General features: G+C 41.4%; 1 protein-coding gene across 1 annotated transcript in view; it reads right to left on the reverse strand.

Moving 5' to 3' along the window:
- ACO1 (aconitase 1) overlaps nt 1–24,648 on the reverse strand; it is a 59,846-nt gene that overhangs the window by 11,481 nt on the left and 23,717 nt on the right. The window contains exons 5-17 of the mRNA XM_027088902.1: nt 17,294–17,363; nt 16,980–17,163; nt 16,271–16,410; nt 14,437–14,608; nt 13,042–13,142; nt 11,523–11,639; nt 10,261–10,420; nt 8,862–8,997; nt 6,375–6,459; nt 5,438–5,594; nt 3,936–4,060; nt 1,980–2,084; nt 1,368–1,510 (exon numbers count right to left, since the gene is read on the reverse strand). Coding sequence (XP_026944703.1) covers nt 1,368–1,510; nt 1,980–2,084; nt 3,936–4,060; nt 5,438–5,594; nt 6,375–6,459; nt 8,862–8,997; nt 10,261–10,420; nt 11,523–11,639; nt 13,042–13,142; nt 14,437–14,608; nt 16,271–16,410; nt 16,980–17,163; nt 17,294–17,363 — 1,695 coding nt within the window. The remainder of the gene's footprint in view (nt 1–1,367; nt 1,511–1,979; nt 2,085–3,935; nt 4,061–5,437; nt 5,595–6,374; nt 6,460–8,861; nt 8,998–10,260; nt 10,421–11,522; nt 11,640–13,041; nt 13,143–14,436; nt 14,609–16,270; nt 16,411–16,979; nt 17,164–17,293; nt 17,364–24,648) is intronic.

A 24,648-nucleotide genomic window follows, 5' to 3' on the forward strand; every position in this document is an offset into this window, starting at 1 on the left:
GCATCCTACGCAAGTGTTCCTAGATTGTGGTTAATACCTCAGAAAAAAGAAAAGGTAGACCAGGGCAAGGAGAACAGGAGTATGGTGGGAGTGAACTCATGGAAGGAGACTTGAACTTCGTGAACTCATGGAGGGAGACTTGAACTTGGTGAGAGAGTTAGCTCAGAGGGTATCTTGGGGAAGGGCATCCAAGAGGAAAAAACAGCCAGCTCAACCAAAGGCTCTCAGGCAGAAGGGTACTTGGCCTTGCTTGGAACATTCAATGAACAAGGTGGTGGGCAATGTGTCCCGAGCAGTGTGGGTGAGTGGAAGAGCAGGGACTCACTGACTCATCTTGAATATCACCTGCCCTTTTCTACTTGCTGATGGACTTGTGTCTCCCACTCAAAGCAGAATCATATCCCTTTAAAATCTCACAATATGTATCTGTGTATAGGCAGTTCCCACACATTTTGAAAAGTAGTTGCCCTGCGTTAAAGAAAAATCTTGACACAGACCCACTGTGCATCATCTCCTCTAGATGTGGGCTATCTTCTTAAACTTACAACACTCACATTTCTGGGGAATATGAAATATTCTTGGTCTGAATGAATAGACTGTCCCATAGGGTGCACTAGGAAAAGGCAGAGATGAGTGAGCAGGATAGAAAGGGAAATTCATGAAGAAAATGGGTTAGTCACCAGGCAAGTGAGATGAGGGGCAAGGCAGCTATCCTCTCCTACTGGAAAAAAAAAAGTGTTGAATTTCGTTCCTCAAATTGGCTCTGGGCCCCATCCCTGAAGAAGCTGATTCAGGAGGTGGGGACGGGAACCAGGAACTTTTAAATCCCCAGATGACTCTCATGGAAAGTCCCATTGGGGACCGACATTGATTGATAGTGGTATACTAAATAACAGTGGATAATACTGCTAAAATCGGTATGTGACTGAAGGATTGCTGAATGGATGCGTAAACTGCAAATCCTTGAAGTGGATCTCTGTAAAGAATATGTCTCTCAACCAGGAAATATCAATGCATTTCCAGTTCTAGCCCTGTCGAGTGCTTCAAGTGTAACCAGACTCTGCCACAGGTGAAGAGCAGAGCCTTGTACTTTAACAGTCAGCCAAGCTGGGGGCTGGGATGACAGCTGAGTCTAATGAGTACACCTGCTCAGAAAGAAGGTCCTCATCCCTGCTGGGGTTCACGTGCTGATGGATCCTCCCAAGGAAGCTTCGAAGCAGCAAACAGAAAGACCAATTGGTTTTCAAGCCCCAGGGTTCAGTGAAAAACCGAAGTGTGACTCCAAGGAGACCTCATGAAAAGAGAACTGCTGGCCTCACTCTCTCCATTTCTGCCTTCAGGCCTTCCTCCCCTTATTCATTACTTACCCTCTGTTAGTTAAGTAGCGAGCAGCAGGGCTATTTCTTGCAATATTTCCAGCCGGAGAGATGTGGTCCGTTGTTACTGAATCTCCCAAATTTAACAGCACGTAGGCATCCACTATCGATTTAGGGGGCCGAAGATCCAAAGTCTACCAAAGAACACAGTAAGTCAGTGTTTGCCCAGGTTTTCTCCAACATGTCACCAGGGGAACCCCAACAGTAGCGGTCCATGGACCTGAACCAGATGACAGCCCTATATCAGCGCATAGAAAATTCTAGTTTTATTGGTTTTTTCAGGGGTGTTTAGAAAGGTGAGGTGAATTTATGCAAAATATTCATATCTCACGCTTGAAGGGAGGTGAAGTATTGGCACTGTCCCCTCGAAAGCAACAGGGATGCTGCTGCAAACGACATTCTCTTTCTCCACATCCAGAGAAGGCCTCAGATGCTAAGGACAGCAGGAGTCCTCCCCGTCCCACCCAGGGCAGTGCAGACTCCTTGATCATCAGTTTCAGAGAAGATTTCCCTTGTTTTTATGGATATAAGGTTTAAATATGGATTTTGCAAGGCAAGAAACTTTTTGAAGAACTCGTTTTGTTAAAAAGTAAAAAGTCCTACCAGGTCTTCAAAGAATGGTGGTGACTTAATGTATGTAGATTTGGGATTCCAGTAATATAGCTTATCTGATGGGGCTGCTAAGGCATTCCAGCTCTCATTCACAGTCTTGGGGAAAAAAGAAAAAAGGAAAGGCATATCTAATCACAGTCCATCCTAAGGAAAATTTAACATGCGAACACAAACATATATTCAAGCTAAGAGCACAGTGAAAACCATTCTTATTCTAAATGGTCACACAACAGAGTTCCTCTATACTAAGACAACACCATGCTAAGTAATTTAAAAATACATGTGCTCTGTGATAGGCAGCGTCTGGAATGGCCCCCACGGACCTGCCTTCTAGGATTCACACCCCTAAGTGATCCCCTCCTGCTGAGTAGGGGCTGGGCCTAGTGACTCACCTCCAGGATTAGGTTATAAAGAGACTCTGCCTTCTGTCACTTTCACCCTCTTACCCTCGCTTGCTTGCTTACTTGCTCTGATGGAGGCCAGCTACCATTCTGTGAAGAGCAGGTGAAGAGACCCACTAGTAAGGCACTGAGGGCAGCCTCTAGCTGACAGTCAGTGAGGAGCTGAGGCCTTCACCCACAGCACGTGAGGTCCTTTATCCTGCCAACAACCACATGAGTGGTCTTAGAAATGGATCTTCCCCCAGTTGAGTCTTCAGATGAGACTGCAGCCCCAGATGACACCTTGACTGGGGCCTTGTGAAGGCACACACACCCTGTTAAGCCGCACCTCCATTTCTGACCCATGGAAACTGTGAGATAAAAAAATGCTTGTGGGCTTCCCTGGTGGCGCAGTGGTTGAGAGTCCGCCTGCTGATGCAGGGGACACGGGTTCGTGCCCCGGTCCGGGAAGATCCCACATGCCGCGGAGCAGCTGGGCCTGTGAGCCATGGCCGCTGAGCCTGCGCGTCGGGAGCCTGTGCTCCGCAACAGGAGAGGCCACAACAGTGAGAGGCCCGCGTACCACAAAAAAAACCAAAACAACAAAACTTGCTGTTTTAACTCACTAAGTTTGGGGGTAATTTGTTGCAGAGCAATAGATAACTAATACATATACTTATAATTTATGAAATAATCCAGATTGTACCCCAGGGGAAATTATGTATGCTCTGAAGATTCTGGGAAGTAGACCTCCAGGTCATAAGGACATTAGCTAGTAAAAGACAGCTGCTATGCATTCAAATTGGCTTGAATTAGCTCTACATGTCCATTGACTCAGACTTTGGAGAAATACATTTAACCCAATATCTACCAAACTCCCTTGTACCATTTCCCAATGAGCAGCTTGCGGGATTCACAGTGCATGAATATGACCCCCGTGTGACTCTGCTCCCCAGTCTGCCCTCTTGTTTCATTCAAACCAACAGCCCCAGGCTGAAGCCCTTGGGTCAGCCTATCACAGAGACTAGGGAAAGTGGTAACATCCAAGGGGCTCAGAAAATGATGCTGAGCCCCATACATTTTCCCTGTATTTGTAAAATGCACACCAAGTTTTTTTTTTATTTCGGTAGTTTGATAGGGTGGTGTTTCCTACTGAGTGGCTTTTATTTTTATTATTATTTTTTAAGCATGCAAATACATCTGAGAGGTGCATTCAACCATTTGATGCCTCAGTGACACACTACAGTGACATCAGGGCGTCCTCAACCATAGTTGATGCACGCCCCAGGCTGCCTGAGGGAGGAAGTAGCTGTGGAGAGCTGGCCAGGAACCACACACAGCTGAGGCCTTTCCTCCTGAGGCTGCCGCTCACTTGTTCAACTCTGGGAACATGTGGGGAGTGTGGGGTCTGGAAAAACGTGAGTCTTAGGAGAAAAATGATGGATAAGCACTTCCCCAATCATCTGAAGAAATGTTACTTTGTATAGCTGACACCGCCACTGGCCTCAAGGGTGGCAGAGATGATGCATAAGAGCAGCTTTCCCTCACAGGTGGGCTGGGACCTCACCTCTATTTTCTGATAGACCTCCTTGAACATCCCAGGGATGACATACTGACGCTCCACTGCCTGGATCTCATCTCTGGTTGGCCAGATATCTCTCAGAAATATCTGTTGTCCCTTTGCATTTACCCCTGGGGAAAAAAATGTTTATTAGAAAAACATCTCATACCCCATTTTCATCGCCACATACAGTCAGTCAAGTCTCGTTCAGGGTAGTTACGTTCTGTAAAGCCTACGTGCACACTCAGAGAATACTCAGTCACTGCCCCCAGGGGACACACAGGTTAGGCTCCCAAGAGCCTCCATCCACAACACGGTCGTCAACTGACCAAGACATAACCCTGTTTTATGTGTGTTTCTGTTTCATGACACCTTACTTCATACATACTGTTGATGCATTCACACTGAACTCGCGAGCCTGTCTAACACGAGGCCTGTCACAGCCTTCTTGGGCTTAGGAACGCTACACAGCACTTTAGCACTACTCTTGGTGGTCATTTTAAACAGTGAAATCACCAATAAAAGGCACAAAAATGTGAAAAACATGGTGCTAAACAGAGCTCGAACAGGACACTTGTTTGCAGTATAAGACCTGCAATAAAAAGGCAGAATGGAGCTTCCCTGGTGGCGCAGTGGTTGAGAGTCCACCTGCCGATGAAGGGGGCACGGGTTCGTGCCCCAGTCCGGGAAGATCCCACATGCCGCGGAGCGGCTAGGCCCGTGAGCCATGGCCACTGAGCCTGTGCTCCACAATGGGAGAGGCCACAACAGTGAGAGGCCTGCGTACAGCAAAAAAAAAAAAAAAAAAAGGCAGAATGTTGCCTTGTTCGACCTCAGCTGAGAGCAGGCACAGTGAGGGACTCAAGGTTTTCACACCTGCACCCCTCCCCGCCCCCACCCCGTGCACATCTGTGAGTGACCATGGGAGAGTGATGAGCATTGATTTTGGGGTTAAAATCCATTTTAATGAGTAGTCAAATTTGCAAATATGGAATCCATATATAATGATGATCAACTGTATGTCTAAAGCTATGATTTCCTGAAAGTAAATTCCAGGGCACCATTTTCATATTATCTAATCTGCTTATTAGCATGGGTTGAGGAGGGTACAGCAAAGAGACCAGAGGAAAGGAAACAAAGCATCCTGTCCCCAGAATTTCAAGAAGCTGTACTATGTGGATGTGTTCCTACAGAGGAGACATTAAAACAGTGCCTATCATTAGATTAAAGTGGGAGCTGGAAAGGAAGGGACTGGAGAAGAAGCCAGAATGGCAAGATCTCCACTACTTTGGGTATTTCTTTCCCTTTTGTCGTCCCTCTCCCTTTAGTAAATTCTTGTTTAACTATTTCAGTTATGTCTTAGCTGTGTATTGGGGCATAAAGAAAAGACTCCTCCTCTGATCTCTGGAGGGTCTAGCCTTCATTATTTATTAAGGAAAGCAATAACTTCTCCCAGTAATGTTTTCAGATACATTGGAAAAACTGTAACCCCCCAGAAAAGATCTTACCCAGTGGTTCTTTCTCAAAGTCAATCCGGATGGTCCCGGCAATTGCATACGCTATTACTAAAGGCGGAGAGGCTAAATAGTTGGCCCGGGTATTGGGGTGGACTCGCCCTTCAAAATTCCTGTTCCCAGACAGTACTCCAACAGCAACAAGGTCCCCCTGTGTGAGGCAAGGGGAAAAGCAGGTCGCAAAGAGAAGAGAATGCCTAGGCTCCATTTGTCAGAGTTTTCCCTTTATCTTCCCCTTCACCTGGTCCTCTTCCTGGGAAGAAGAGCACACAGGGTGACCCTATGGGAGACACTCTGGGTCAAAAGCAGCTGAGAGACACATTCAGTGGTTTCTGCTCATGAGAAAATAGCAGGTTGGTCAGGAGGCGGCATCCTGGTTATTTTGCTGCTGGGGCCTGAGAACAGGCGGGGAAGACTGCAAGTTGAAAGCTAAAGGAAGCCACACTGACTGATAGGGATTCTATAATTAATGCAAAGCAAACCAAATAGTATTTCTCAATGCTACAGAATTTATGGGCCAAAAATCAAGCCAATGCAATTTAGTTTACATTCATTTGTCTGACTTGGAACCAGTTTTCAGACAACAGGAACAAATGATTTTGGTGCCTTCTGCAGTCAAAACCATGTTTAGGGAGCACACGTGTGCCAAGTGCTGCACTATGTCCTTCGTGTCCACTATCACCTTAATGCTCACAACTCTATGAAACAGGTGCTATTATTGTCTCCAGTTACAGTTGTGAAAACTGAGGCACAGAGGTTAATTAACTTGCTCAAAGGTATACAGTTAATAAGTTTCGCTCAACTCCGAAGACCGTACTCTTAACCACATCCCATACTTCCCTGGACCTTCTTAAAATTACCAGCCTTTTGATCACACATCATATGAAACATGACAACAGCTCTTAAGACCCACAAATTCCTCTGTAATCACCTGCGTGATGGCTTCTACCACAGCTTCAGGTAAGGGCCCACTGTTGCCAATGCAGGTCATGCAGCCATAGCCCACCACATCAAACCTAGGTGCAAGAGAGAAGCACAGGATGGAGAATGACTCTCAGTGGGCTCACCTGTTGGTTACAGTTCCTGGAGACCACTGACTTAAGTAAGTTTAGTACAGGGCTGTCTCTATAAAGCTTTCATTCTTGGGAACATTTTGATCTACTGTTCATCCATTCTAAATCATTCAATTAAGAGTCCTTTTTATAATTTACTTTTTTAAAAAACTGAAGTATAGTTGATTTATAATATTATGTTAAGGTGTACAACAAGGTGATTGTCATATATAAACACACACATATTTTTTCAGATTATTTTGCACTAGAGGTTATTACAAGACATTGAATAGTGTTCCCTATGTTATACAGTAAATCCTTGTTGTTTATCTTTTTTTTTTTTTTTTTTTTTGGCCACGCCACGCAGCATGCGGGATCTTAGTTCCCCAACCAGGGATCAAACCCACACCCCCTGCAGTGGAAGCCCGAAGTCTTAACCACTGGACTGCCAGGTAAGTCCCATATCTATTTCATATATAGTAGTGTGTATCTGTTAACCCCATACTCCTAATCCCACCTCTCCCCACAATCCCTGCTTTCCCCTTTAGTAACCATAAGTCTGTTTTCTATGTCTGTGAGTCTGTTTCTGTTTCGTAAATAGATTCATTTGTATTATTTTTTTTAGAGTCCACCTACAAGTGGTAATATATAATATTTGTCTTTCTCTGTCTGACTCACTTCACTTGTACGATATTCTCAAGGTCTATCCATGTTGCTTCAAATGGCAATATTTCATTCTTTTTTATGGCTGACAAGTATTCTATTGTGTATATGTATCTTTAGCCATTCATCTGTTGATGGACACTTAGGCTGTTTCAATGTCTCAGCTATTATAAATAGTGCTGGTATGAACATGGGGGTGCATGTATCTTTTCAAATTAGAGTTTCTGTCTTTTCTGGATATATTCCACTGACTGCTGGATCATATGGTAGCTCTAGTTTTAGTTTTTTAAGGAAGCTCCGTACTGTTTTCCATAGTGGTTATACCAATTTACATTTCCACCAACAGTGTAGGAGGGTTCCCTTTTCTCCACACCCTCTCCAGCATTTATTATTTGTAGACTTTTTGATGATGGCCATTCTGACTGGTGTGAAGTGATACCTCATTGTAGTTTTGATTTGCATTTCTCTAAAAGTTAGTGATGTTGAGCATCTTTTCCTGTGCCTGTTGGCCATCTGTATGTCTTCTTTGGAAAAATGTCTATTTAGGTCTTCTGCCCATCTTTTGATTGGGTTGTTGGTTTGTTTGTTTTTGATATTGAGATCTATGAGCTGTTTGTATATTTTGGAAATTAATCCCCTGTCAGTCGCATCATTTGCAAATATTTTGTCCCATTCGGTAACTTGTCTTTTCGTTTTGTTTATGGTTTCCTTTGCTGTGCAAAAACTTTTAAGTTCGATTAGGTCCTATTTGTTTATTTTTGCTTTTATTTATTTTGCCTTGGGATATTGCTACAATTTATGTCAGAATGTTTTGCCTATGTTCTCTTCTAGGAGTTTTATGGTGTCATGTCTTACATTTAGATATTTAAACCATTTTGAGTTTAGTTTTGAATACGGTGTGAGACAATATTCTAATTTTATTGATTTACATGAGGCTGTCCAGCTTCCCAACATCACTTGCTAAAGAGACTCTTTTCTGCATTGCATATTCTTACCTTCTTTGTTGAAGATTAATGACCATAGCTGTATGGGTTATTTTTGGTCTTTCTATTCTGTTCCATATAATTTACTTTTATAAGTAATTTACTTTTTAAATTTATAAGAAAATTATAAGGAGTCTATCTGAATGATCTGGAATTTTTAAAAGTTGAAATCAGATATGCCATTTGATGTCTTTATTCACTACTCTTATTATATAATCCCAAGGACTTCTGACTTTTATGAGGCACATGACAAAAATCTATGTCATCCAAATTAGGAATAGTGGATTAATTAGAGAAACTGTATCTGGCAACAAATAACTAATTGACTTCAAGGAATCAGAACATTTTCAGGCATGGGAAATAATTATTTTCATACCAAAGGGCAGATTCAGTTGCAGAGCCAACACTAGCCCATAGCACACCTTCATACAACTGAGAAAAGACGCCCCCTGCCCCAGGAGTGCAGCGCTACAGCAGAGCACAGGCTTGATATCAGCCCCTGCTCTCTTCACAGACACCCTTGTCTGATGAACAACCAGTACAACTGTACAGGAGGGCCCTGCTCTGTCGGAATGTGAGGGTTTGTCTGTTTACCATCTGACAGAAGACTACACAATTAGACACCATCAGATAAGCTTACATCCATTACAAGGTGACTTAGCAAAATACCTGTGGAATACAATAAAACAAAAGCAATGGTGCAAGAGATTTCTCCCTCACCCAAGCTGAGACAGGTAAGGCATGACTCCACTTTCTCGCAGGTAGTAGGTGACCACACCACTTCCAGGAGATAGGCTAGTTTTGATGTAAGGCTTCACGTTCAGGCCAGCATCCACAGCCTTCTTTGCTAACAAGCCTGTGAAATGGTAAACACAGACACGGTGTGTGGGGCTGCCCACTCTAGGTGCCATGGACATTTCAGGAAGGAGACTGACTTCAGTCTGCACTTCCTGCACTGCCTGACAGAGCCCCATTCATGTTGATGCTTTCTGCCATCTTTGTTGCCTGACAGAAATCAAAAGCTCGCTGGCCCAAAGTCATTTACATGTATTCAGTAAACTCAAAATTAGCCATGGACATGAAGAAAAAGATAAAAAGAGCTGTGCCTTTTTTTTTTTTTAAAAAGAGATAAACCTGAACCATTCATGATTATATTATAGAATGAGTTTTTAATTTTTGGAGGGAAAGCAGTCTTTCTAATTATATTTTATTTAGATGAAAAATAATAGGAAGGGCCCCTTCTTAAAGTATATGAATTGTGTACTTGTTGGTGAGGAATACAGTCTGCCTAGAAGGTAAAATCTAGTCCTCAGATATTTCTTGAAGAGGAAGATCAAGGGCTCTTGGGCCACTTGACTCTGGGCAAATACAGACTATTTATTACAGGGACACTGGGTGCTCTGACTTAGGACATATCAGGGAAGTAGGAAAGAAATAAGGAGTCAGGGGTATAAAGAGACAAAAGGCTACAGACAAGCTGGTATCTTATCTTAAGGAAATTGGTTTGTCCAAAGCTTAGGTGGCAACAGATGAATTCCTGGACAAAGAAGGTTCTCCTTACACACTTGTCCAATTCATAAAGAAAGAACTGTTTGTGGACACAAGAGGAACTCTTAGGGATATTTTAAAATTTGGAAACTAAAGGGACATTAGAGTAATGAAACTCTGCATGTAAATATTAAATAATTAAACAGAATTGCATAATAGGTAGATAAGTTTTATCGACCAGTGCCCTGTGCCATAATTCAGATGCACTTGACAATGCATCTAAGACAGACTAAATTCTACTGTACAAAAAGGCCTATCAGGGATTTTATGGAGAAAACAGTCTGTGAAATGAAAACAGGTTTTTTCTTCTAAAGTCTGACATAAGATTCTAGGCTTTACCAGAAATTCATCTTTCTTTCCTCTCTTCTCCTTCTTTTCTGTGTTGATTCTAAAGACTATACTACTTTAAATACTTTGCATTATTTATTGTATAAACATTTCTGGGCCAATTAATCTCTTCATCTGGAAAGGATAAGGCTCAGGGAACTATATGTAGAACTCAGTTAAGCCCCTGGGTCATGTCTTGGGAAATTTTCACCCACACGTCCACATGGCCATCAAAGGCACTTACCTGCTCCTAACATCACAGATGGATTACTGGTGTTAGTGCAGCTAGTAATGGCAGCGATTACCACAGAACCGTGAGCAAGGGTGAACTCGCTATTATTATAGATAAATGTCTTATGGTCATTATGATGGTCCAGAGCAACCTGGAATCCTTTAAATCCTTGCTATAGGAAGAAAAAAAGAAAAAAAAAAATATATGGTCAAAAGTTCTCACTTTGGAAGAAGAAGAAATACTTTGGTAACTATAGTTTTAAAGGCCAATTCTTAACAAAACATAAACATCTCAGCTGGTAAACTCTGAAATGCTACAGAAAAATTAAATTTACTCTTTTTAAATCTTTATAAAAGGGAGTCATGATTTCTGAATCTGATTTTGCTTTGAAATTATCAACAATTCTTCCCCACCTCAAATACCGAAAGACTAAAACTACAAATTTAGCTTAGTCTCATTAGAGCTAATTAGTACAGATGTAATGGCTACACTGAGGGCGCTGATACTAACCTTTATGGAAATTTAGAAAAAGGTGCCATTTTGGCCAGATTCAACCAATCATAAGCAGTAAGGCTAACACAGTGCAGCTGAACATTTGGTAAAATGCTGGCATCCCGCGGATAAAATCCATCACAAATCTTATTCATTTGAAAAATCTTCATTGAAAATCTACTGTGTACAAGATACTATGCTGGGCACTTTGTGGGATACAAAGGTGACTGTGCATAAATCCTATCCTCAATCTACAGTGTAGTAAAGGAAATCAGACATGCACATATTATACAGTACCAACAATGAAAGTAAAGGCTATGAAACACCATCACAGGGTTTCCCACTGATGCCATGAAGGTTCAAATGAGGGAGAGATGACTTTGTGCTATGGGATTTGAGGCCACATTGTGGAAGAGCTGAGAGATTAGGGCATGCAGACGGGGAAGGGACATGCAGGCAGGGGATGGCATGAACAAAAGTACAGTGGCCAGAAAAGTTTGGGCAAGCCGAGTGAACACCATGGTGAGTCATGTGAAAAGGAGGTATGCTTTGGAAAAGGAGGGTTGAGTTGTGTTTACAGGCAATCAAGTGCTCTAAGGAAGCTGCCTGGCTCTTAGCTAATGCAGAGGGAGGCATCGAGGACTATAGGATGGAGAGGAAACGCCCGCAGCACCAAGGCTTCAGGAAGACTCATCATCGAGGGCGGTGAAGCCTGTGCACAAAGAAGCCAAGCATGGGGCAGGACTGGGAAGGATTTCCATCCACCTCTCCCAGGTCCCTACCTTGGCTCCAAGGCAGCTCTCAAAGTCCTTTTTCATGTCAGATACGGCAACTTTGTCCTGAGGCCTTTTGGGTCCACTGCAGCAAGGCACTACTGTTTTCAAATCTAACTCCACAACCTGTGCACCCAAAAGAAAAGGAACCGTGGAATTGACATTATACTCACAAAGAAAAAAACACAGCCATGCCAGAGAATTTAAAACACCACAACAATAAAAATAAACTAAACTACCACATTCAAAACCAAGGAAGTCAATGTCCATTTTACACTGAAGGGATGAATTTCCAAAGTTCCAGATGAGCACTTCGGTAGCATGGGACAGGCAGAAGCCTTGCCACCTCTCAGAAAGACCAGGGTGGGCATTGTGGCTGCCGCCAGGGTCTTTCACTCAGCCATCTTTGCAAAGCAGCTCATACATCCTTTTTATTGCTTAAGTTAGTCAATGAGATGGATTTTCTACTGAAATGATAGATAAACCATTGTAATTTTTCTAAGATGACTGGGGGAATGCAGCCATTAACTCATCAATGCCAAGAAATGGGCCCTAGTCTAATTGAATATTTCCTTCCATCAATGTAATATGAAACAAAACAAGGATCCTGCATCTGGTTTACCCTCCAATCTTGGCTGCTGAGAAAAATGTGGATTCAGTTTGCACCCTAGAAAATGAATGAAGATAAGTACGTCGATGGGTAAATCAGAACAAATTGATTCGCTTGCACCTCCATTTCTTTCCCCATCTATAATAATGATGTGCTTATCAGCCTTTAAATAGCTCCAGTCCTTCTAAACTCCTTTTCCAAAGATCTTCCACATAAGAGGAGTAAAGCAAAAAAGGGGAGCAGGGCTTCCCTGGTGGCGCAGTGGTTAAGAATCTGCCTGCCAACGCAGGGGACATGGGTTCAAGCCCTGGTCTGGGAAGATCCCACATGCTGTGGGGCAGGTAAGCCTGTGAGCCACAACTACTGAGCCTGCGCTCTAGAGCCCACGAGCCGCAACTAATGAGCCCACACACCACAACTTCTGAAGCCCACACACTCTAGGACCCACGTGCTGCAACTACTGAAGCCCTCACGCCTAGAGCCCATGCTCTGCAACAAGAGAAGCCACCGCAATGAGAAGCTCGCGCACCGTAACTAAAGAAAGCCCGCGCGCAGCAACGAAGACCCAACGCAGCCAAAAAATAAATTAATTAATTAAATTTATTAAAAAAAAAAAGCGGTGGGTGGCGGGAGCATACTCAACCTAATGGCCAGGAAGAATGGGACAAGTTACGTTATTTTATGTCTACAATTCCTTATCTTTTTGATTTTTTTAGCCTTTTACCACACTGTTCTTCTGCGATAACTTGGCAGTGACTAATTTCCTACAAATACACCCCCCAAGAAAACACATTCACAACTAAAACCACAGGCTTGAGAAAGAGGATACACATGCCCAGCACTGTGTGCTAAACATTTTAAATGCATTATTTCATTCTCTAATCCTTTATCATGACCTTATGAAAGGCACTCTCATACCTGGGCAAAGTCTGGGTCTTGAGCGGAGTCACTGAAATCCCGAAACATTCCTACAGCCTGAAGATACTTTTTAATATGCTTTACTTTTTCTTCATCACGACCTAATGGGCATTTTAAGAAGTAACAAGTAACAGATGTTAATATTTCCTGATTAAACTAATGCCTCTACCAGAAGCTATACAAGTAATGGGCATTTCACTTAAACACACACCAAGAGCTCTGCTGATATGGCAGCTTTCAGGCTAACAGTCTGACTCTCTAGCCGATGCTGCTGTTTACTAGGGGCCATTAACTGATCTGCTGTTCTATCGAAGTGACCATTTCCTGTAGAAGATTCTCAGTTATAAGCACTCGTCTCTCTTTGGTTATGGGTCTTAATTAAGAGGATCCTAAGCCTCAGCGAATTGTCAAAGCATACCTCTGACGCATCTGCCTTCAACTGGCCACAGACCCTCAGCATTCCACATTATTCTTGTTATAGTAATCCCCGCAGTCTCCCACCACAGATCACCAGCTGTGTGCCCAGCACTGTGTGCTAAACATTTTAAATGCATTATTTCATTCTCTAATGCTTTATCATGACCTTATGAGAAAAGCACTGTTATTATCCTCATTTATGGATGGGGAAATAGTGGCTCAAGAAGATTAACTTTCCCATGGAACACGGGCCGTAAATGGCAGAACCAGGATCCGAAGCTGAGTTTAGATTTGAGTTCAAAGTCCTAACTCGTGATGCTATATCACCAGGAATATGACCCTGAAAGCTCTGCTGTTTCATTCTGATCAAGACCCTGGTTGCAGGAGATAATACGCACGGTTTGCCCAATGGACACGGAGTTCTCCCAGTTCTCTGACAGTTAAATAAGCCTGTTTGAGAGCTTGATTCTTGGATCCACAACAGATCAGCATTCTTTTTTTTTCGCCTCTTCATTTTAACTGAATTGTAAAGGTCATCAGCTTTCAGCATGGACCTTATAACAGATGACTGTCTGATCTTCGTTAACATTTATCATGACCTGTTGTTGGGCCCCAGTGTTCATTACATCCCCTGTCATCCTCTCCACGAAGACATGCAGGAGAAATTTCTTTTAGGTTTCAGTTTAAGAAAGTGTTCAACTTCTCTGAAACCATTGGTTTCAAATCAGTAGATGTTACAAATTCGGTACCAGATCAGTAAGAGGTTCGGTGGCCACCTCTAGAGCCATAGAAACTAATCTCATCTCTGGATGTATTTTGCAGCTTTCCCCTCCCCACCATCCCTTCCCTTCTCTTCTCTTCTTTAGGTTGAATGCCTCAGCTATTTAATCGAGGGACAGAGGCAGAAGGTAGTGCTCCAATTCTCAGCGTTCTATGAACTTTAGAAACGGCCTTCTGTTTTCAGGGTTCTGCACTTACCTGTCTGCACCAGGTACTTGATACTGACTTCATCAACTGGGAAAAAGGCAGCAGTGGCTCCATACTCTGGACACATGTTGGCAATTGTAGCTCGGTCGGCAATGGACAACTGGGCTACCCCTGGCCCGAAGAACTCGACAAATTTGCCCACTACCCCAACCTGGCGGAGGTGCTGAGCAACAGAACAACAGCAGAGTTTGAGACTTGATAACCTGTATTTAAAATGCAGAACTATCCCCTTGCAATTCTCATAAAGTAGCCTTGTGAGTAAACACAAAAAATGAATTAGCCCAACATATGTTTGATTACTTTTAAAAATAAAACTTAAAAAGTAAGGCCAACTAAATACAACATGGTATCTTGGAGTAGATCCTCGAACAGAAAAGGGATTACTGAAAAAACTGGTGAAGTTTCTAGTTTAGTTAAAAATGTCATACCGATGTTAACTACTTCTGTTTCTGATAAATATACCATGGTTATGTAAGATGTTAACATCTGGAGAAGCTGGGAGAAAGGTAACAGGAACTCTGTATTACCTTTACATCAAGTCCCCTGTAAATCTAAAATTATGTTGCAACATTTCTTTAAAAAGAAAGAAAAAGTAATATAAAAACACAAATAATAAGAAAAGTTTTGCCAAATGAGAAAACTTCTTTCTAAAAATTAAATAAATTCTTTCAACTTGAATAAATTATGATTTGCACCTGTTGAATAAGCAAATGCCTTGTTTTCAAGGGTATAATGAACAAATATCCTGAACACAGGTATAAGTCAAATGTAACCAAAAGATCCAGGCAGTCTGACTCTCACACCTTTTCCATACAAGCCATCAGCCAGGGCTGGAGCCTCACGACTGGCTTGGCTCTGCATGAAATCAGCTGTATGAAGTGTGGACAACCACACGGACAGGCCCTTTTGGTTACATGGAATTCTGCCAAATTTTGTGGGCAGAGCCTATATTATTCCACACTTGAACGATGCGGACATCTCTGATGAGCTATAGTGTTCAAATAAATCCGATTCCGATGTCCATGACTATTAAATCAAAAGTATAGCATCCATCCCACATAACCCAAGCCTTCAAATGATACAACCCGAAAAACTTGTGTGATAATAAAAAAAAAATTACTTTTCTAATAGTCTTTCAAAATGAAACTGCCTTCTTTTTGCCAAGCAAGCAAATCACCAAAAAGGATTATTTCTGACAAGGGCAAATGAAAAACAAAACAAAACAAAACTAATATTTTCCAGCTTGGAGAAACATCTGTTACAATAATGTAACTTATAATACAGAGAATGGAATTTTAAGTAGTCAAAAATTATTCATAGTTTGTTATTTTCATATAAAGAAGAACCATGTGGAAAAAATGTAGAAGTAAAACATATGCATGGAAATGATTTCTTATAACCTCAAGACAGTGATTATCTCTAGAAATGAAGAGGGTGGCTTTAGCCATAAATATTACATTTCACTTCTTAAAAAATATACATACAGAGAGAGCTCTGAAGCAAATACAGCAAAATGTTACCATCTGTTAAGTCTACATGGTGGGCATATAAATGTCATTTTAACTTCTGTGTATTTAAACTATTTCACAGTTTCAAAGAATTTTTTTTAAAGAAAAAGATCCATGCAGCAACAGAAGAGTAAAATGAACATAATGATCTGGAACCTAACTGCAGAGTTCTCTCCTTATGTCATCTCTTTTAAAGTCATAAACGTACTGTTTCCTAGCACTTCTAGAGCACATGGAAACCAAGAGAGACTCCATCATGGACTTTCCTCCTATTTGTCACTGTGACTCAGACCACAGAAGAGGCAGCACATTGTTACCTTGGTGATGGTGAGCACGATGTCAGTGGATGTTACCAGGGGGTGGGGATTTCCCATCAGCCTGTAGCCAATCACCTGGGGAAGCACCATGCTGATTGGCTGGCCCAGCATGACAGCTTCTGCTTCGATACCACCCACACCTGTGTGGAAAGGCGTGACAGAGTAATGCTTTCCTTAGTCCTCACGATATCCCTCAGGCATAGTACACTGTCATTAACAAGTAGTCAACCCACTTATAGTGTTTTACTAGTGTAGAGTTATATTTCCATAAAGGACAGTTATCTTTTCTCTATTTCCGTCTATAGAATTTTTAACAAGTGTTTCTCAAAGTGTGGTCCCCCAAACACCTGTGTCAAAATCCCCTTGATTCCACACTAAAAAGAAGAATGGGCTTCAGGAGTCGCTGTTTTTAACAAACACCCCAGCTGATTTTCGCCTATTCTAATTCCAGCTGCTTATTCCAATTCCAGCTGCTTATTCCAATTCCAGCTGCTTATTCCAATTCATTCTTCCAAACATTATACTGAGTGCCTAAAAGGCATCAGACACTTTTCCGGGTACTGGAAATTACTGGAAAACAGACCAAAAAAACCTCTCTGATATTTGTGGTCACTCAAATTCATGCTGCTGGGATGTAAGGGTATCAAAGTAAATCAAGGTATTTACATAGAACAGCATAAGTGGAATAGGAACCTAGAAGAACACTCACCCCAACCGAGAACGCCCAAACCATCAATCATGGTAGTGTGCGAATCCGTGCCCACAAGACTGTCTGGGTAATAATATCCATCCTGATCAAATACCACTCTTGCCAAATACTCCAGATTCACCTGGTGGATGATTCCTGAGCCAGGAGGAATAATCCGCATGTTGCGAAAGGCCAGAGAGCCCCACTGGGATTGAAAAATGGGGAGAACATGATGAATACCAGACACACCTTTATGCAGCTCACCTCCTTGGCACCTCTTCCTCATACCCCACACACATAAAGAATCAACCAATGGAGCCAAACTCTGCCCATACCTTTAAAAATTCAAATCGTTCTCTATTTCTTTCAAATTCCAAGTCTTGATTCTTCTGTAAACTGTCTGCCCTGTCAAAGAGAAAGACTAAATGTATAAATTTTAAGGCGTAAAATGTTACTGGTCAAATTTATAGGTGATAATAAAGAAAATGGCAGTTTCATCTGCAGGCTTGCTGGGTGGTGGTATGCATTCGTTAACGTGGGAAAGGTAATTAAAGAAAGTAAAAAGAATAATTATTTTTTGGTTTCAGGTGATTTTTATAATGCCTTTAAACATGGTGGGTAGAAAACATTAAGTGGATTTAAGTTAAAACTATTCTAATCATAAAGTCTGACTCTTAGGAACAGACTCAAGACATTTATGATGACAATAGCAGCTTAGATATTTAAAGAAGCTTTCTTTCTGTACTCCTTTCTTACCTATGACCTTGTTATAACACCTCTCTGAGCTGAGCCATATCTGGGCTGGCATTTTCATCTGTTTTATGTTGGGAGGTAGGGAACCAGTGATGCCAGGAGGCACAGGAATTTATAGAATCACAATCTCCTATCTTGCAAAAGGAGGTTTATGAGGAGGATGGTGACACTCAAGAACATGAGTAAAGCCCAGATTATATACCGAGGTTTGCTCCAAGTCATTCAGTTCATCAGGACTGACATGGACAATTCAGGGCATCAGGAAGCTTTTCCAGAATTTTTATAATCAAACTACATTGTTTTGAGGTAGAGTAAGTCATAGTGACAACTCGGCATGGTTAGCACACAGGAAGTGCTTACAAACTGTCATGGGTTGAGTGAACATAGGAAATGATAGTGAAATTAGTAGCTAAGACCCAAGTCAGACTTCACTAATTGATAGTTAACACTTTTGACATTACTAGGAACTAGGCACCAAAGTGCTTTACATTTATTTTCTAAATTTAGTCTTCAAAATAGCCCTTTGAGCTAGGAGCAACTAATATCCACATTTTTCAAAAGAGGAAACAGACACAGAGAGGGTAAGAAACTTGTTCAGGACCTCACAGCTAGTAAATGATGGAATTGGTATTGACACCCAGGCAGTCTGACTCAAGAATGATGCTCTAAGTCCCTATGCTGCCTCCCTGTAGTAGTAGTTGCAGAAACTGTAGCAGCGATGGTGGTGGTGGTAATAGCAACAACTACCATAATAATAACAGCAGGAGCCAAAGTGCAAGACTGCACGGTGCATTGTAGGCTCTAAGTGCTTTACACACATGAACTCATTCAATCATCCTAACAACCCCTCACGTAGGTACTACCATTACCCCAATGTATGGAAGAGGAAGCGGAGGCACAGAAAGATTAGTTAACTTCTCCAAGGTCAGATGCTTGTACATTACAGAGTGGTCACCTGAACCCAGGTCTGACCGGTCCTGGAGCCTCTACCTTAACCACTGTACCCACTTTCTTCTGTCACTTGTTAATGATCTACAGAGCCTACCTGGTGCCACATGCTGGGCATACAAATGTGCAGAAGGGGCATGTGTGCTGCCCAGCTAGAGCTCAGAGCCTAGCCAGAGACACAGAGCAGCAACCCGGCAACCATGAGAGTGTGATTATCAATGTCATGATACGGGAAGTACAGGGTGCCATGGGAGCACCCAGAAAGGGCCATGAACTCAGACCAGGGAGCCAGGGATGCCTTCCAGAAGGCGATGACATCGATGTAGCCTGGAGGGCGAGGGGGAGTCTGCCAGATGAGCATGGGTAGGCGGGCACTCCTTGAGAAGAAAAAGACTGGAGGCACGCACTATTTACTCTACAAATACACATTCAGTTACCATGCGGATGTTTTCCTTTTTCTCTTGATGTGAATATTCTTCCAGATAAGTGTCAGTTGCTTTGATGGAATCAATTTCTGAGAGTATCTTACAGCAGGGGTTGGTCCACAAACTATGGTTCATGAGTCAAATCTGGCCCAATACGGTGTATGTTTGGCTGTCAAGCAACGAATAATTTTTATATTTTTAAAGGTTGGAAAACAAATAAACGGAGACAGTATGTGGCCAGCAAAACCTGAAGTATTTACTGTTGGCCCTTTACAGTAAAAGTTTGCTGATCTCGGGCTTCCCTGGTGGCGCAATGGTTTAGAGTCCGCCTGCTGATGCAGGGGACACGGGTTCATGCCCCGGTCCGGGAAGATCCCACGTGATGCGGAGCAGCTGGGCCCGTGAGCCGTGGCCGCTGGGCCTGCGCATCCGGAGCCTGTGCTCCACAACGGGAGAGGCCACAGCAGTGAGAGGCCCGCGTACCACAAAACAACAACAACAACAACAAGGTCCTTCAGTCTGACGTCAGACTTCCTTTATGAGTCCTCTCCCATCCTCCAGTCCAAACTTTTAGTTTCAGCTGCACTCTGGCCCTCATACTCTCTCAAACCGCACCTTCCTCATGCCTTTGCATGCTCTGTTCTCTCTGTGTAGAATGCCTTTCCAGCTCTTGGCTCTTTGGTAAACATGCCTGGGGACCCAGATTAAGTGACACTTCTGGAAGAGCCCCCCTGACTCTCCAAGTTAGTGATTTGGTTCCTACACTTACTAACTGCATTCAAGCTGTGCATTCCCTAATCTCTCTACTTTTCTAGACTAACCTGCTTCTTGAATAAATACTGACATACAATAGGTCTGTTAAATGGATTTAATTTTACAAAAAAGAGGGAAGGCATCTTGGAACATTATTCTTAATCATGTATGGCCCTGCCCCATCTCTTCTGCTGAGCTCTGAGCACATGTGGACTCCCAGTCATTATGCCTTATCCTTTTGTCTCCGGAAGGATTTCAGAGTTTCTCAAAACAGAAGCAAGGTTGGAAGAGGACCATTTACCCCAGAGAATGCTGGGACCATCAGTTCAATATACATGACATAGTCACAGGACAAGCAGAAGCCAGAAATGCTTAGGCTGCTTTAAGATATGTTAAATTCTAGGTAAAAAAAAAAAAGTTAAATTAAAATTTAAAAAACAACCCTATTTACTCACTAAAACAAAAAATCTTTTATGCTAACCTTGGCTCGTTAACTTAGTTCTAGTTATTCGAATGAATAAACAGACCTAGAATTCAGATTTTTCCACCACTCAGAACTTTCCTAGATTTACCCAATCTGGTAAGCTTTCAATAAGATCTCTGAATGTGAATGGCCTCACACACTAAAGAGGAAATTTCTCCTTATTTATGTAAGTTGAAATCAGATTTGGATGTAGTTCAAAGTTTCTGAGTATTACATTTAATGGTACTCCAGAAATCCACAGACAGTATTTATAGAGAAGATAGCTTTGACACTCATGAAATCTGGTCAGAAATTGCTATGATACTCTTGTTGGGATTTTTAAAAAGGTTATTTCTGAGATAACTTTGTAAAACATTACAATAATGCGTTAGTTAGATCCTCGATTCCTAAAGATGGTGTGAAGCCAATTACTATTATTCACAGCAGGGAAAGAGCTTAGAAATACTTAACTGAGAAAATTCACCATCCCACCACTCCTTACTTCATTCTGGAAATAGCTGGAAATAAGCCCACAGCACACAGTTCCACAAAAGCTGAGACATCACACTTAATTCCTTACAAAAATGAGGAAAGAGACTGGGAGGTCAAATTGCAAAACCAAACTCAAGAAATAAAAACAAAACACTAGCGATGAAAATACTTCTCGGGCTTCTCTGGTGGTGCAGTGGTTAAGAATCCACCTGCCCATGAAGGGGATACGGGTTCGAACCCTGGTCCGGGAAGATCCCACATGCCACGGAGCAACTAAGCCCATGCGCCACAACTACTGAGCTTGCACTCTACAGCCCGCAAGCCACAACTACTGAGCCCACGTGCCACAACTACTGACTAGCCCACGTGGCACAACTGCTGAAGTCTACGCACCTAGAGCCTGTGCTCCGCAACAAGAGAAGCCACTGCAATGAGAAGCCTGCACACTGCAACGAGGAGTAGCGCCCGCTCACCGCAACTAGAGAAAGCCTGTGCGCAGCAAATAAGACCTAACGCAGCCAAAAATAAATACATTTATTAAAAAAAGAAAATACTTCTCATAGAAGTGTTTCTCTTTAATTAAAAAAAAGTGTTTGCTAGATTTGGATATCATTTTGGATCAAAGTTCACCACTAGACTTTGCTATTTTCATCATAATGTTTTTAGTATTACAGTATAAATGAAAAAGGTCCATAAAAAATTGAAACCAGAGTTGATGGATGTCAAGGTTTAAGGAGGAAACCAAGTCACAATGAACTTGGTGCTGACTCAGATTCTTTACCTGCTTAATTGTCAGGAGCTCTTTTGAGTTTTGAGTCAAATAACTTTAGAAATTAAAACAATTACAATTCTGTCTCCACCAGTACTTTCACCTTCCAGGCCAGGGAAATGAAGGTAAATCCATCAACACCAATGAGTCTTCAAGAAAAAGTTGCCCATGATTTTGTGAGGCTACTTTTAATAATTTCTGAAGTGGGACTTTAGGAAACATACTCTCCAATAGGATAATAGTTTGTGTATTTTTAAGTCTTCCCTTTGAAATCAAAACATTAAATTGAGCTTATGTGATTTAAGGAAGAAAAAAAAAAGGACATATTGCCCAAGGATGGGTTGAGTCCAAAGAAAAGGAAAGAGCTAGCAAGTATCCAGTCTGTTTGTTCCAAGAACCATCAATTCAGGAGACAAAGCAGTTTTCTCTCTATTCCTGAATTTCTCTGGTTTGGATATTGGCAATACTAATTTGAGAATGACCAGTTTCTACATTTCTCTTGAGGCTGTATAGAACCCACTTAAATCCCCAAGGAAGCAAATAAACGTTTTTGCTTTTTTTTTGAGTGGTTGGTTTCATATTCTTAAATGACTTTCTATTATAAAAACAATAGCTTTTTATTGTAAAAATAAAGAATAGTTACAATCACTTAGCAGTTTGGCACTTCTCTTTCCAATTTTGTAATCTTTGCCTAGAGTTTCATCGAGCTGAGATCACTCTATACATGCAATTTTTATCTAGCTCATTGAGCCAAGACATGAGCATGTTCCAAATGTTATTAAGGATTAAAATATAACCGTAAAGGTTACTTAATAATTTACTTTAAGGATGTACCATAATTTAATAAATCACTCTCCTTTGTTGGACACCTAGAATGCTTTTAAATTTTCACTATTATAAATAATACTTTAATAAGCACTATTTAGTCATTAAGCTTTTGCTGAATTTCAGATATCTATAAAGTGTATGTTTAGAAGTGGAAATTCCAGGACAAAGGATATGGCACATTGCTTTCATCATTTCTAATTTGTAGTGCTATCAGCAGTGTATAAAAGTGTCTCCCTCATGACACATTTATAATTAATAACATTTATTTTCTAAACTATGTTGATAAGAGAAAATGGTATCTCAAGGATTTAATTTACCTTTTTATTACTTGTAAAGTTGAAAAGGCTTTATATACTGTTTACCATTTGTATTTCCTTTTATTGTGAAATGTCCACTTTCCTTTGCCCATTTATTTGCTGGGTTTTACTATTTTTTAATAGGTTATACATACTCTTTATATATTAGAGATATTAACTCTTTACTGAAAATATTTTTCAAGTTATCTCCTGGTAACTTTGAAGTCATTAAATCTATAGATTTTTTTCCCCTTTGTTTCATTCATTGCTTCTAAATTTAGAAAGGTTTTTCTTATCAAGACATTTGACACTATATAATTAAATTTTCTTCAAAATCTTTGATGATTTAATTTTTAAAATATTAATGCTTTAAATTATATGAACTGTTCTCTCTACCAAATAATTAAGTTTCCCAGCATTGTATGCAGAACAGTTATTTCTTTCTAACTAAAGTTCTATCTAAAGTTGGAAATAATTTATTTAGTTATACTTCTAGGTTAAGATATCAGCCTTCTAGTAGTACCTGGTTGCCCTCCTTGTATCCAAATCCTCGTTGTGTAATCTTGCAGTTACTGGAGTGTACTCCTTCACCCCTGACTTTGGGCTAAATTGTGCAACTTGCTTTGGTTAATGTGATTGTGAATAGAAGTGATCCTATGTCAGTCCTCATCTAAGCCTCAAGAGATGCTGCAGGGTCCCGCTTGCCTTCTTGAGCCTCTGTGATCACCACATAGCTGCTTTCTCCTTTAGCCTGGGCTCCCAAAGAAGCACACATAGAATGGAGCTGTCCCAGCTGCCCTACCGATGTGCAGTGCAGTGTAAGCAGTCAACCCAGCCAAGGCTGGGTGAGGCACAGCTGCCCAACTGCATTCAGCTGAGATCAGCTGAGCTCCCACCCAACTTGTAGATGTGTAAGAAATAAATTCTTATTGTCTTCTGCTACTGAGATTTTATTGGTAGGATTGGTAGGTTGTTGGTACGATTTTAGCAGGAAGAGAGAAGTGGATATCCTGAACAATAGAAGGAAATAAGGAAAAGGGTAGAGTTTATGGACACCCACGTGGAGAGGCAGAGATGGCCAGATATGAAATAGTTACTTGGAATCAAAATGGAATAAGACTCCAGTGGTTGGAAAAAAAAAAAAAAAGCCAAACTCTTTTAAAGTCAAACACATACTTGTATTGACAAGCTCTCATGGCAGAATTTGTATGTGTTTTTCACCCAGACTTCAAGCTTAAACACAGGCTGTTCTCACCCAAGAAGTAAACAGAAAAAAAAAAAAGACTTAATCCCCCCTGCCCCCACCCTGAAAAAAAAAAAAACTTCAGGGGAAAATATTTATTAAGTTTGAGTTTTCCTGAATATACTTTTTAAAGATTTTTCTTCTTTTTTAAATTTTTTTTATTTTTTAATAGATCTTTATTGGAGTATAATTGCTTCACAATACTGTGTTAGTTTCTGTTGTACAACAAAGCGAATCAGCCATATGCATACATGTGTCCCCATATCCCCTCCCTCTTGAGCCTCCCTCCCATCCTCCCTATCCCACCCCTGTAGGTCATCGCAAAGCACCAAGCAGATCTCCCTGTGCTATGCTGCTGCTTCCCACCAGCCAACTATTTCACATTTGGTAGTGTATATATGTGGATGCTACTCTCACTTTGCCCCAGCTTCACCCTCCCACCCCGTGTCCTCAAGTCCATTTTCTATGTTTACCTCTTTATTCCTGCCCTGCAACTAGGTTCATCAGTACCTTTTTTTTTTTTTTTTTTTAGATTCCATATATATGTGTTAGCATACAGTATTTGTTTTTCTCTTTCTGACTTACTTTACTCTGTATGACAGACTCTAGGTGCATCCACCTCACTACAAATAACTCAATTTTGTTTCTTTTTATGGCTGAGTAATATTCCATTGTATATATGTGCCACATCTTCTTTATCCATTCATGTGATGATGGACA

Source organism: Aethalodelphis obliquidens, unplaced genomic scaffold (assembly GCF_003676395.1).
Source record: "Aethalodelphis obliquidens isolate GAN/ISIS:26980383/991018 unplaced genomic scaffold, ASM367639v1 scaffold64, whole genome shotgun sequence".
NCBI lineage: Eukaryota > Metazoa > Chordata > Mammalia > Artiodactyla > Delphinidae > Aethalodelphis > Aethalodelphis obliquidens.